Source organism: Hyperoodon ampullatus (assembly GCF_949752795.1).
Source record: "Hyperoodon ampullatus genome assembly, chromosome: 7".
NCBI lineage: Eukaryota > Metazoa > Chordata > Mammalia > Artiodactyla > Ziphiidae > Hyperoodon > Hyperoodon ampullatus.
In genome coordinates this window covers 86953650-86965670 of record NC_136920.1, presented here as the reverse complement: position 1 = coordinate 86965670, position 12021 = coordinate 86953650, and the positions used below count along the sequence as shown (strand labels likewise).

At 50.3% G+C, this 12021-nt stretch overlaps 1 protein-coding gene across 2 annotated transcripts in view; it reads left to right on the top strand.

Moving 5' to 3' along the window:
- Window positions 1-6488: 6488 nt before the first annotated feature.
- Window positions 6489-12021, top strand: part of FLI1 (Fli-1 proto-oncogene, ETS transcription factor) — a gene marked incomplete at its 3' end in the record, with an annotated part of 50728 nt that continues 45195 nt past the window's right edge. For both annotated transcript variants that reach the window (XM_079709255.1, XM_079709254.1), the window contains exon 1: window positions 6489-6634. In XM_079709255.1, coding sequence (XP_079565381.1) covers window positions 6504-6634 — 131 coding nt within the window. In that variant the 5' untranslated portion in view covers window positions 6489-6503. The remainder of the gene's footprint in view (window positions 6635-12021) is intronic.

The window sequence follows — 12021 nt, the reverse complement described above, 5'->3', positions numbered from 1 at the left end:
TTTCGGGGCAGGACAGGGGAGAGGAGGGGTAGGAAACAACGTAGGGTCCGTTCTTCTCAGGCCCATCTTTTGGGTCATTCCCTGTGCTAGAAATAAATACTCAGCCTAATTGTAAGACTCAGGAAAGGGTGGGGGAAATTGGGTCTTTTCCTTCTCTAACTCCATTTGGCCCATCACCGTGGCCGTGGGTGCCCTTCCCACACGTGGACGACGGCAGACATTTCTTCCACGCACTCCTGCAGAGAATGGGGAGATCCTCACAGCTCCCTCTCCAGCATGTTCCCTCTCTGCCTGCATCTCTGCTAAGGTCTTTGGAGATGCAGTTGTTGGCTCACCACTGATGTCAGCCAGGCCATCATGTGGCCATGCTCTGACCACATCCCCCATCACTCAACTGATGTGAGCGTGGAAAATATCCTTTGCTTAATCTAAGGGAAACAAATGGTGGAAGACACATCTGCTGGTATTTAAAAAAAAAAAGGAAAAGAGAGGGGGAAAAAAGGATATATGGCAAATTCCAAAATAAGGGAAGTTTATTTATTAGTGAATTCACAGTTATGCACGTGGCATTCTTCTGATATTTACCACATGCCTGATGTAGGAACAGCGGGAGGAGTGGGCCTGGCCACCTCCTCCCCTCGTTTGCAGGATTATTTCAGTGCCTTATCTGTGCCTCCTAGAGGCCTGAATTCAGAAGCTAGAAAGAGAGGGCTGAAGCTGCAATGGAACAATCTGATGGTTTGCAAGGAGAAGGAGAAACATAGATTAGGAAGTAGGTTCTCTTTTCTAGAAGCCCATGGAATCTGCATTTCAAATCCAACTATTATCTTCAAACCCACTCATTTTGAACCCTGGGCAACCTTGGTTACTTTTAAGTAACCAACACAGTTGAGAAGGAGGAATCTCTCAGGCTTTTTCTGTCTCCCCTCCCCCTGACCCCATCTCCAACCCAAAGGGTCCCAAGGCATCTCTCAGCATTGTGCTTCTTTTAAAAAAACCTTTTTGTTTGTTTGTTTGTTTTAGTATTTGCTGTGCCCTAAGAACTTTAGGCTCTTGATTTAGGGAGTTCACTTACCTCATTTTATATTTATTCAAAATCTGCCAGATGAGGTACTGTTATTATCACCATTCTACAGATGAGGAAATGAAGTTTGTAAAGTATAAATAAATTGCACTGGGTGGTGCATTGATGAGTAACTGATGGGACTTGGACTGGAACTCAGATCTTTCTGACTCCAAAGATTGTGCTCTGTGTACATCTCAACAAACATAAAGAGTTACCCTCAAAGTGCCCAAGACAGCAGATCTGAATTTGAATCCCAGGTCACACTCACTTGCTACTTCACCTGAGCTAGTGAGTTCACTTCTCTGAATATCCATTTCCTTATCTGAAAAATAGAGGTGATAACAGGACATCCCTTGTAGAATTGCAGGGAGGATTAAATTAGATCGCTCAGGGAAACTTGATTTGCACTTAATAAATGCTATGATAATCGTCTGCTACTTTGATCTGTTTTCTATAATGGTAACAGGGGTGTATTATAAGTGATGTGTTAAAGGCACCTTAACACAAATTGGATAAGAAGCACCAAGACTAGCGCCCACTGGCCGTGTCCATCTGCTGGCTCCCTGGGCCAGCAGGGCATCCTGGGAAGGAAAGCTGACACAGTTTGGTCAGCATTTCTACGGCCAGTATGACTATCCGCTTAGGTCGGAAGTCAAGCTGCCGTTCCAAGTAGTTGCCCTTGCCTGAGTGCTCTGGTAAACGGGTCAAGTGGGATAGTGATGTGCTGGACCGCTTCCCTGCTTGGAGTCAAGGGGCCCTGTGCCTCCCTCTGGGTCTAGGTCTCAGTGGCTGAGGGACCAGAGCATCCTAAGTGACAGGCCTTTCCTTCCCAGCACTCAGCAGAGCAAAGGGATGTGCTTCGCAGAATCCAGTTACTAAGCAAGTCAGGGCTGACTTCACAGGGACAGCGACAAGGGCCGAGAGAGACCCCAGACTGAGCACCACATGGGATTAGGGCCACGCCCTCTGTCCTTCCCACTGAAGTCAATTTCCCTGCCATGTGCCCTACAGCAACCCAGACTCAGCAAGTCTTTAAAGGATCATTTGACTTCCTCTGAATGAAGGGATCAGTGTCAGGTCCAAAGTCAAAAGGAGAAGTGAAGGAACCCAGCCACCCTGAGAACAGTGTGTGAACTTTTATGCTGATGTTCTCTCTGTCTTCAGCCTGGAGGCAAACACTGGGCAACCCTGCCTCAGTATAAAGGTCTTGAACCCCAACTGTGTACTCATTCCTATAAAGAGTTTTAAGTACAAGTCATAGTTTCATGTTGAAACTTTTATAAGTTTTAAGAATTTAAGTAAAAGGAAACAGCTTCTAAGACATAGGGAAAATAACTAGAGCCACAAGTGTGTAACAAGCTACAGGCATGTTGTTGATCCGACTGCCAGCTCAAGAGCTCCTCAGCTGGGCAAAGCAGCTCCTTGGTGCCGACGCCCCCATCAAATCACCCCCAGGGACTTCCGGGACCCCCAGTGGGGACAAGACTCTGTCATACAAGTACAATGGCCACACTCACCTCACGCCGTGCTCCTGTCGGCCTCTTCCTTCCCCACGCCCGTCTTCCTGCAATGCGCCACTGCCCCAAAAGCAGCTTGGAAAAGGCTTGCCACTGCCCATTGGGAACATGCTGTGGGCTTGGTCTCGGGACACCCCCAAAGCTCCAGCCTTGAATGACAAAACGCTGTTGTCCTTTCAGAGCCAGTGTGAATCTTCTCCCCAACTCTTACGCTTCACCAGGATCCCAAAGCAGCTTGTTTGGAGCCTGGTCTCCCCAAATCTATGATTCTCACTTAATGGTCCTCATCTCCCTCTCCTGCTCATGTTAGGTTTTCTGATCCAGTCCAGGAGGCCAGACAAGGAACCGTTCTCTTGCATCTTCTCTCTCCCCAGCTTCTCCCAGCCACCAATTCTTTTCTCCACCATGTGATGAAATTTTTTTAAAAAGCCTTTTTCCTATCAATGGCTGCAAACAGAAAAGTGTATGTGTGTGTGTGTGTGTGTGTGTGTGTGTGTGTATGTATGTTTACCCAAGCAGTAGTCTCACTTGACCTTTCAAAGCTCAAATGAGTCACAGGGCATTATTATCAGGGAAGGTTTCATGGAGCAAGGAAGATTTCATTTACCTACAAAGTGGGAAGAATTGGACGTGTGTCCGGAGCAGGGGGCAAAGAAAGGATGCTCCCAGCGCAGGGGCTCACAAAGTCTAAGACACAGGAGGGCACCTGAAGGCCCATTTAGTGGAACAGTGGAAACAGTGAGCCTGGGGCAGGAGGTGCAGCCTGGACGTCGTGAACGGGGAACGTGGATGGTGGGCTGCCGGGGCGAAGCTGAGTTCTTGGAAGACAGGCAGATGAGAATAGATTTGCGATGGATGAAACAGAGGGTGCTCTCGGAGGGATGTGAGCTGGGTTTGTGGCAGATGACTGTATTTACAGCTTTCAAGGGAGCTGGATCTGGCAGGGGAATGTGCAGGGTGGGCTGGGTGAGGGACTGGGTGCTGGCTCACAGAGAAAAGAGTCTGAAAAACACAGCAGAGGGAGCCGAGGACAGGACTGGACAGAAAGGAGAAGGAGAGGCGTTCTGGAGTAAACCGGGGTCCTCTCCTCCTGTGACGTGGCCCCTTGACTGGAGTTTCCTTTGATTGTGCACTGAAGGAAACTTTTTCCCCAAATGAGTTCAAACCAGTTTTGTACGTTTACCACACTGCACTTTGTTCTGTAAAGTATTTTTTCTCATCTGCTTAAGAAGTCTCTCCTTGGTCAGCCTCCAGAAATCCCAGCTTGGTCTAATCTGGCCTCTGTTGCAACCTCTTTGCTGTGAACCCTGGTTTTGCCATCTGCTTGGTCCCTCTGACTTGACTACCCTGCTTCTCTGCTCCCTGACCTGCCATCTCTGGGGATAAAGATGGTATAAGGATCTTTGCCCAAGGACCACTATCCCCGGCCCTGCCTCCCAGGCCTCCTGGCCTCCGTTACTCCATCATCCTCTCCCCCAACCCAGAGGAAAGGAGATGGAAGAAATACTTTAATTGGAAACGCCAAGATTTGTGCATGATCAGGCAAGCATGTAAGCCGCTCTCCGTGGCGGAAGACGATACCTGATTCCTTAGGTGGAGTCTGTTTTTGTAGCAGAACTGGTGACTGTTCATCTGTCACCAAAAGGGCATTTATGGGTTCTGGTTGGTAATGCATCTCCGCTCCTAGTATAGAACCCCAGGAAGTTCATGGGCTCAGATTCAGGCCTCTGGAAGATGACAGTGTCACACTTTTCAACTTGCAACCACTGTGTGCCTGGATGACAGTTCAGATCCCTGGTTTGGGGTGTGGAGCCAGCGCGGATCCCTAATTGAAATGGACAATGGATATCATAACCAATAGACAAATGGTTCCAAGAAGCACAACTTTCCTCTGAGTATGACACAGGACAGCAGGTGGAAAGTGAAGGATCCCAGTAGATTTTAGGTCTGAATCAAGGGACCCACCCTGTCCTTTCCATACTGTGCAGGCAGCTCAGCTTTGAAACTGCCGTCTCCGGCCATGTCTATACTCTGCAAAGCCTCCTGGTGTAGGAGCAGACTTCCCGGACTATGTTCCAGTTATTCTTTCCTGATCCCAGCCGGAAACAGCTGCAGAAGAGCCACTTCCTTTGAAGTATGGCTGTCCTCTTGCTGGGGTTGAGAACAGCCGTGGGAGAAAGGGCGACACTTAGCTAGTAGAGCAGATTGTAATTTTATAGGTATGGGAGCGGGGGCTAAAGTAAAGGTGCCATAGTAGGGCTGCCCTAGCAAAATACCACTGACCCTGTGGCTCAGGCAACAGAAATGTACTTTCTCACAGCTCTGAAAGCCGGAAATGCAAAATGGGGTGCTGGCGGGTCCTGAGGCCTCTTCTTGGCTTGCAGAGAAGCTGCCCTCTTACTGCTTCCCCACATGGGGGTCCCTCTGTGCCCACCACCCCCGGTGTCTCTCGATGTTTCCAAATATCCTGCTCTTATAAGGACATCGGTCATGTTGGATTAGGACCCACCCAAAAGGCCTCATTTCAATGTAAGCATCTCTTTAAAAATCTTATCTCGAAATACAGTCCGATTCTGAGGAACTGGGGTTAGGGCTTCAACATATGAATTTTAAGGGAACAACTCAGACCATAGCAGGTGGCCTAAGAGAATCTTTACTGGAAGCTAATAACCATCAAAGCTAACTTTACTGGGTGTCACTATGTGCCAGAGACTGTGCTAGACATTTCTCCTGTAATATGACATCACCTCTCCATGCTTACAGATTGTGTAATTATAGTTAGATTATATTGATTATAATTAATTCTAGATGGTGAATTACTACCTTTTCTGAAACGTGGTCAACTTAATTTGGTGGAATTGTGTGATCTAGTGACCATCACACCCCAGTCCACGACCTGGGTCGCTGTGATCTGCCGTGAGCTGGATGATGAGAGAATCTCATTACCCTGCTTTGGTTGGTAGACCTCCAGAAAGCGCGATGCTGCCGCCTTTCTTCATCCGCCGTCTCCACCTGTCCTGGCAGGTGATGGAACAGTAGGCATGGGAAGGTCAGCCCTGGCTCCTCCATCCACGTAGCTGGGATTCCGCCCTCTTTCCTGGGCAGGCTGAATCCTCACAGTTAGGACTGGAAACTGTCATCTGAAGGAATCAGGCAAGAAAGGGTGACGGAGCCCTGTGTCCCGGGGAGGCAGGCAGCCTCCCATCTGCATCTCAGATGTGTAAGATGCCCCAGCACATCCTAGAGCGCCTCTAAGCGCTAGACACCTGTACCTAGGTCTTCTCATTCAATCACCTATCAACTCTGAAAAAGCTATTCTTATTCCTGTTTGCAGAGAAGGGAACTGAAACTGGAGGGGACCACAACCCTGCGCCTCACCCTTCTTCCCTGGTGTGACCTTGAGCCACATACTTAACCTCTTCGGGTGGGTCTCACTGGCCTCACCTGTAAAAGAAATGTCTCCACTCCTATGCCCCGTAGCTTGACTCCTTCCCCAGCTAGTAAGGGGCACCTCTGTTTATCCCGAGAGAGCCTGGGGTTCAAGCACCCCCCCAACCCACGTGTGTGCTCTGTGTAACCGTTCTTCCTGGCCTCCCGCGCCCCACACTCCTTTCTGGGGGTCCAGCCTATAGACCCAACAGGTGGACACACTCCCGGGGGTCTGCATCCCCGCTCCACTCCCCAGCCTGCCTCGTCACCCAGGGTAACCTGCAGAGAACCCATCAAGCTTGCGCAGCTGGGCGGCACTGGGCCAGCCCTCCGGTTCCCAGGGAGGGTAGGTGGGGAGTGCTTCTGGCTGGAGAGTGACGCCGGGGTTCTGTCTCCTCTCTGCCCTCCAGGAGGCTCTGTCGGTGGTGAGCGACGACCAGTCCCTCTTCGACTCCGCCTACGGACCGGCGGCCCATCTCCCCAAGGCCGACATGACCGCCTCCGGGAGTCCCGACTACGGCCAGCCCCACAAGATCAACCCCCTCCCCCCGCAGCAGGAGTGGATGAATCAGCCCGTGAGGGTCAGTGTCAAGCGGGAGTACGACCACATGAATGGGTCCAGGTAAGCCCACCAGGCCTGTGCTGCCCAGGGTCGGGGGCCGGGGGAGGCTGGGCCCCCTCCACCCCCACCCCCCGGCTTGCTCCTCTGGGGCTGAGTCAACAGATCTGGCACCGAGGGGTGTCTGAGCAGTTGGGGCTCTGGTGCTGGGCCGGGGAGCCCGAGCCAGTCCCCAGAGAGCTGGGGTGAGAGGGTTACTGGAGGTCTGGGGCAGAGCACGGCCGGAAGCACCCCTGCTCTCTGGGCTCCGAGGCAGCCCTCAGACCCACAGCACTAACAGGCACTTTAGGAGCATCTACGTTACATCAGGCCCAGATGCAGCCCCTCTTAGGGATAATGAAGCAATAAGATACTCTTCCGTGTCTTGTTCCAGATACTTGGCCTCTCTGGGTGGGTCTCACCAGAGCAAAGATGACCAAACCATTCTTGGAGTAAAAGTCCAGGATGATGATGAGGGTGAACACACCTGAGGGCTCCCCGTGCGAGGGAGGACATGTCACACTTGGAAAGTGTGTTGGGAGTTAGTGCCGCCCGGGGCCGGGAAGACTTTGCAGGTAGAGATGGACAGGAGACGACCGAGGAGAAGAAAATCCCAGCGACGAGGGAGAGCACAGCTGGGGGACGGGTGGCCCAGGGTCCAGTCCTGCCTCTGAACGAGGGTCAGTTACGGGTCCCTCTGAGCACCAGCAGCCTCCTTTCTGCACGGCTGGAGCATTTACTCTTCCATAGGCTTACAGGTGTCGACACCGATGCTGTAGGAGAAAGGACCCAGGACAGGGCCCTGGACTAGGAAAGTGCTGGATATCCCAGTAGTGACCGTCATGAGCCAAGGTCAAAAATAGAGAAAATGGTTGTCTCGTTCATGAAACGTCAGGCAAGCCAAGGGGCCTACAGCACAGGGAGGTAAAAATGGAAATTAAGAGAGAGCCCTGGGGCTTCCCTGGTGGCTCAATGGTTGTGAGTCTGCCTGCCGATGCAGGGGACACGGGTTCGTGTCCCGGTCCGGGAGGATCCCCCGTGCCGTGGAGCGGCTGGGCCCGTGAGCCATGGCCGCTGAGCCTGTGCATCCGGAGCCTGTGCTCCGCAACGGGAGAGGCCACAGCAGTGAGAGGCCCGCGTACGGCAAAAAAAAAAAAAAAAAAAAAATAGAGCCCTGATGGATAGGTTAAGAAAGTAGGGAATTTATTCCACATGCAGACGCCCACTTGAAACATAGACGTGACATCTGAACATCATCAGAGCTGTGACTTGAAAGCTAAGGATCATTGTACACAGAGAGTAGGGAGGGGAGAGTCGGAAAGATAAGTAAAGAAGTTAGTGAAATATCCCAGGTAGGAAATTAGATAGTTCTGAACTAGAGCGATGGCACTGATTGTGGAAATAAAAGCGGAAAGACACGTGAGGGACATATCCGAGGGATAATTCATGGGGCTTAGGTGGATAAATATTGCACTAGGGGGAAGGGTTTGTGAGAGGAAAGAATCAAAGATTGGCAAAGCTTGGATGTTTCCAAGAAGGGCAGTGCCAGCAGCAGTCACGGGGGTAGGAGGGAGACACGCTTTGAGTAGGGATGTCAACGTTCCCCATCAGATATGTCGGAAGCAATCAGTAGGACATCCAGATAAAAACATCTACGAGGCCCTGGAAACCGAAGCTCAGATACTACTGGGGTTTGGAATTTAGGCTTGGGCATCATTGTGGAGGAGTTGTAACTGTGCTGGTAGATGAGGTCACGGAGGAAACAAGTCTAGAGAGAGCAGGAGGGGTGTGCGGGTGGTGGGGAGACGCCCCCCAGATGGCCCCGGTCTCGGACCTGCCTGTGGAAACACCCGGCCCCAACACACTCCAACCCCACTAACCCAAACCAGCCGTTGGGATCCCAGCCACCTCCCCAGCCTCTAGGATTTCAGGGAGGCTCAGGGGGTCCAAGCCAGGAGCACCTCCAGTGAGTGAGTGTCTCTCCACAGAGAGAATGAGGGTAATGACCTGGCCCCAGGGCAGGGAGGACAGGGTTTGTCAAACATCTGTCCACGTTACCATTTGGTCCCCACCACTCTCCCATGAGGTCCATATTGTAATTGCATCTCGACATACAGAGGCAAAGTGGGCTTCAAGGTGGTAAATGACTTGCCTCTGGGTTCAGAGGAGGCAGTGCTGGCCCCGTGGCCCACCTTTCCGCCCCCTCTGCCTGCGTGCTGTGCCTTCGCCACCGTCTCACGTCTGCCGACACCCACCCCGCAGCATGGAGGGCCGTTCAGCAAGGCCTCCCAAACTGGCCTGAACACAGGCGCTCCCGATGCTTGCCGACACTCCAGATCCACCCTTGGACAGGCTTTGGTCTGTCGTAGCCTGAATCCAACCCCCGCTCCCCTCCACTGCCCTTGCCCCATCCAAGCGCCTCTCCTTTGAGGCCGCCTGGGAGCATCCTTCTTCCTCCCACTTCCTCTTGCCTTCCTGAAATCTCATCATCAGACAGCAGCCAGTGTCCTCCTTTCAAGATATTTAACTTTCTTGCTCAAAATGCTTTAATGGCTTATGACAAAAATCCAAAGCCCTTCAGCATCCCTCTGACACCCTCTTTGCCCTCCACCCCCATCTCTCTCCTTCCGTCTACACCAGCCACACAAGACTCTAGCTGCTCCTTCCTTCCCAGCAGGTGTGTTCCTTCTTTCTGGAACATTCCTACTCCATCTGGTCTTCTGACTCTCTCCTTCACTTGTTTTAAGTCTCTGACGGAATGTCCCCTTCTCAGAGGCCTTCTCTGACCACTAGATTTAAAACAGCACCCGCCAGTATTTACCCTGCTTGGGTCCTTCCCGGCTCTCAGCACACCCCTCACTAAAGCGTGGGCAGGGCTTCGTTTGTTTACTGGGCAGCACCTGGCACATGATCGTTGGCTGTTCAACACACGGTTGTTAAATATGTGAATGAACGCGTGGCTAACGCGAATCAAAGGTGAAGATGTTCCTCTATAGTCATGTAGGTCATCCATGTACAAGCCGGGACAGAGACCCAAGTGAGCTGGCAGCGCCTCAGACCAGCCTGTGTCTGTGCTCAGGTGAGCCTGCATTTGTGAGCTGACTGCTCCCTCCCCTACTGCCAGGGAAGCCTCAAGCACTGCAAGATACTAATCCTGGGCAAAGAGGGTCCCCCAAGGAAATCAGTTTTCAGAACCCCCTTGCCAGCTCGTCCCTGGCTCCAGTCACACCAGAAGACAGCTGGAGGCGAGTTGTGTGAAGACCCCAGGGACCAGACGTGATATCTACCTGGCTCTGGTTACACAAAGCAGCCCCTGCTTTTGATCTGCCTGTCTTGACCAGAGTAGGTTCAGAAACTGATGTAGTCTCACCCCTCCTGGGAAACAAAGAAGATCCAGTGGACTCTCAGAGCCAGGCAGGCTAGGCACAGCCGTCATTGGCACCTCATAAATATCCTCTAAGTGCTCACATGGAAACTGGACTGGTGGGCAGCAGGGAGCAAGGATTTTCAGAAAAATGTCTTTTCTTAAGATGGAACCACATCAGATCCTATTATTTGAAAACTCAAAAAGAAACAGTGTGATGAAACAGATGCCGGCCTATTTAAATCTCTCACCTGCCACTCTGTGCTTCTATCCTCTAAGTAACACTGATGATGGCACTTTTAATGCAAAAGATAATTCCTAACTTCAGATGAAAAAACCAGAGTGTAAAATTTGGGATCTTTTGGCTCACAGACTGAATCTGTGCTTTTCGAGGCAGTAGCCACTGGTCACATGTTGCTCTGGAGCACCTGAACTATGGCCTATGCAAAATGGACATGTGCTTGAAATATATTTTAACATACTGGCTTTAGAAGACTTAGTGTAGGAAAAAAGTGAAATATCTCATTAATTTTTTATATTGATTTTATTGAAATGATCATCTTTGGGCTGTATTGAATTAATATATTAATACATTTTAATATATTATTAAAATTCATTTTACCCTGTTTTTTTATTTTAAAAATGTGGCTACTAGAAAATTTTAAATTATATATGTGGCCCCTTCAATTGGACAGTGCTGGGCTAGAATGTTTTGGACCGTCCCGTGATTCACTGTGAATTCTCTCCATGTTCTTTGTTCACTTGGGATTCTGAGTTAGTTGATGCTTATCAGAGACCCCACAGATACGTGTGTCACTGGAGGAGGTATTCTGTGCACCTAAAGCTACAAGACCCTTCTTGCTTCCTATGCCGCCGGCAAGTCACAGAGGCTGGTGGAGAGACGGAGGTCTGAGGAGCTCGCAGAAATTCGAGCTTGCTTGCGTTGAGCTTGCTTGCGTTGAGGAAGGTTCGCTCTCTTTCTCTGTACCTTCCCCTTGTGGTTGAATCTGTTAGCATGAGTTGCTCTTCAAACAGTGTGGCACATAGGCTCTGTGACAGATGTAGACTTCAGCATCTCGATCCAAGCTGTGGTCTGCAATTAACTCTCAGCTTCATCCTGTCCCAACCACGGGTTTTGGGGATAACATCCCATGAAGGAAAAAATATATATCAACTTATAGAGGGGAAATGCAAAGACTCGCTTGCCTGACCTGCTGGACCAGAGTTCAGCATTAGTCTGCCCCGACGCTCCCTAGACTGGCCAGCAGGATCTGGATGCCCTTATTAGACAGCTACAGACTTCAGTTCTACAAACAGGAAGACGAGCCTCACACACCCTGTCACTTCTGCCTCCAAATGCAGAGTCCCTTCCAAGATGCTTCGTAAAATTCTGAACCTCACAATACGAAGCATGTCACACATAAGCTGGGTGGGAGGTGTACTCAGGGCTCTGGAGAAGCTATGAGCATCTACTACGTATGAGTTAGGGTGATGGCTTTACTACAGGTGAGTTCTTGTCTTGAAATTTGCTTTTAACATATTGCATCTCCTTTTCAAAAACAAAAAAGACATATGCACACATCTCTGCATGGCTCCTACGGAACTCCTAAAGACAGCACAGATTTGCTTAATTTCCATACAGTGTACACATGTTGTTGAAGACACACATGATGTGGAAGACACACCTGATAGTCCTAATGCAACCACAGGGCTCCAGTAGCCCTTGGGACCTCACGTTAGCTGTGTGGATATCGCGTATCCATTGACAGTAAGCCTGGGCTGCAGATCTGTGGGTCTGGATGACATACCCTGAATTAAGTGGCTCTGAGTTGAAAGGGAAGGTAGAGAAGATGTTTGCATAGTCTGAAGAGGTTATCTTTGGGCAAAGTCTTTGAAATCTCCTTTTATCCAAATACTCAAGATTTCTCATCTTGTTTTAAATCACTTGACAGTTTGCAAGGCACTTCTGGAAACCAGTAGTAGCCTTTTTAAAGCAATGTTCCCTGAACACACACAAATAAAACCAGAGGAGTAAAGAGCCTATGTC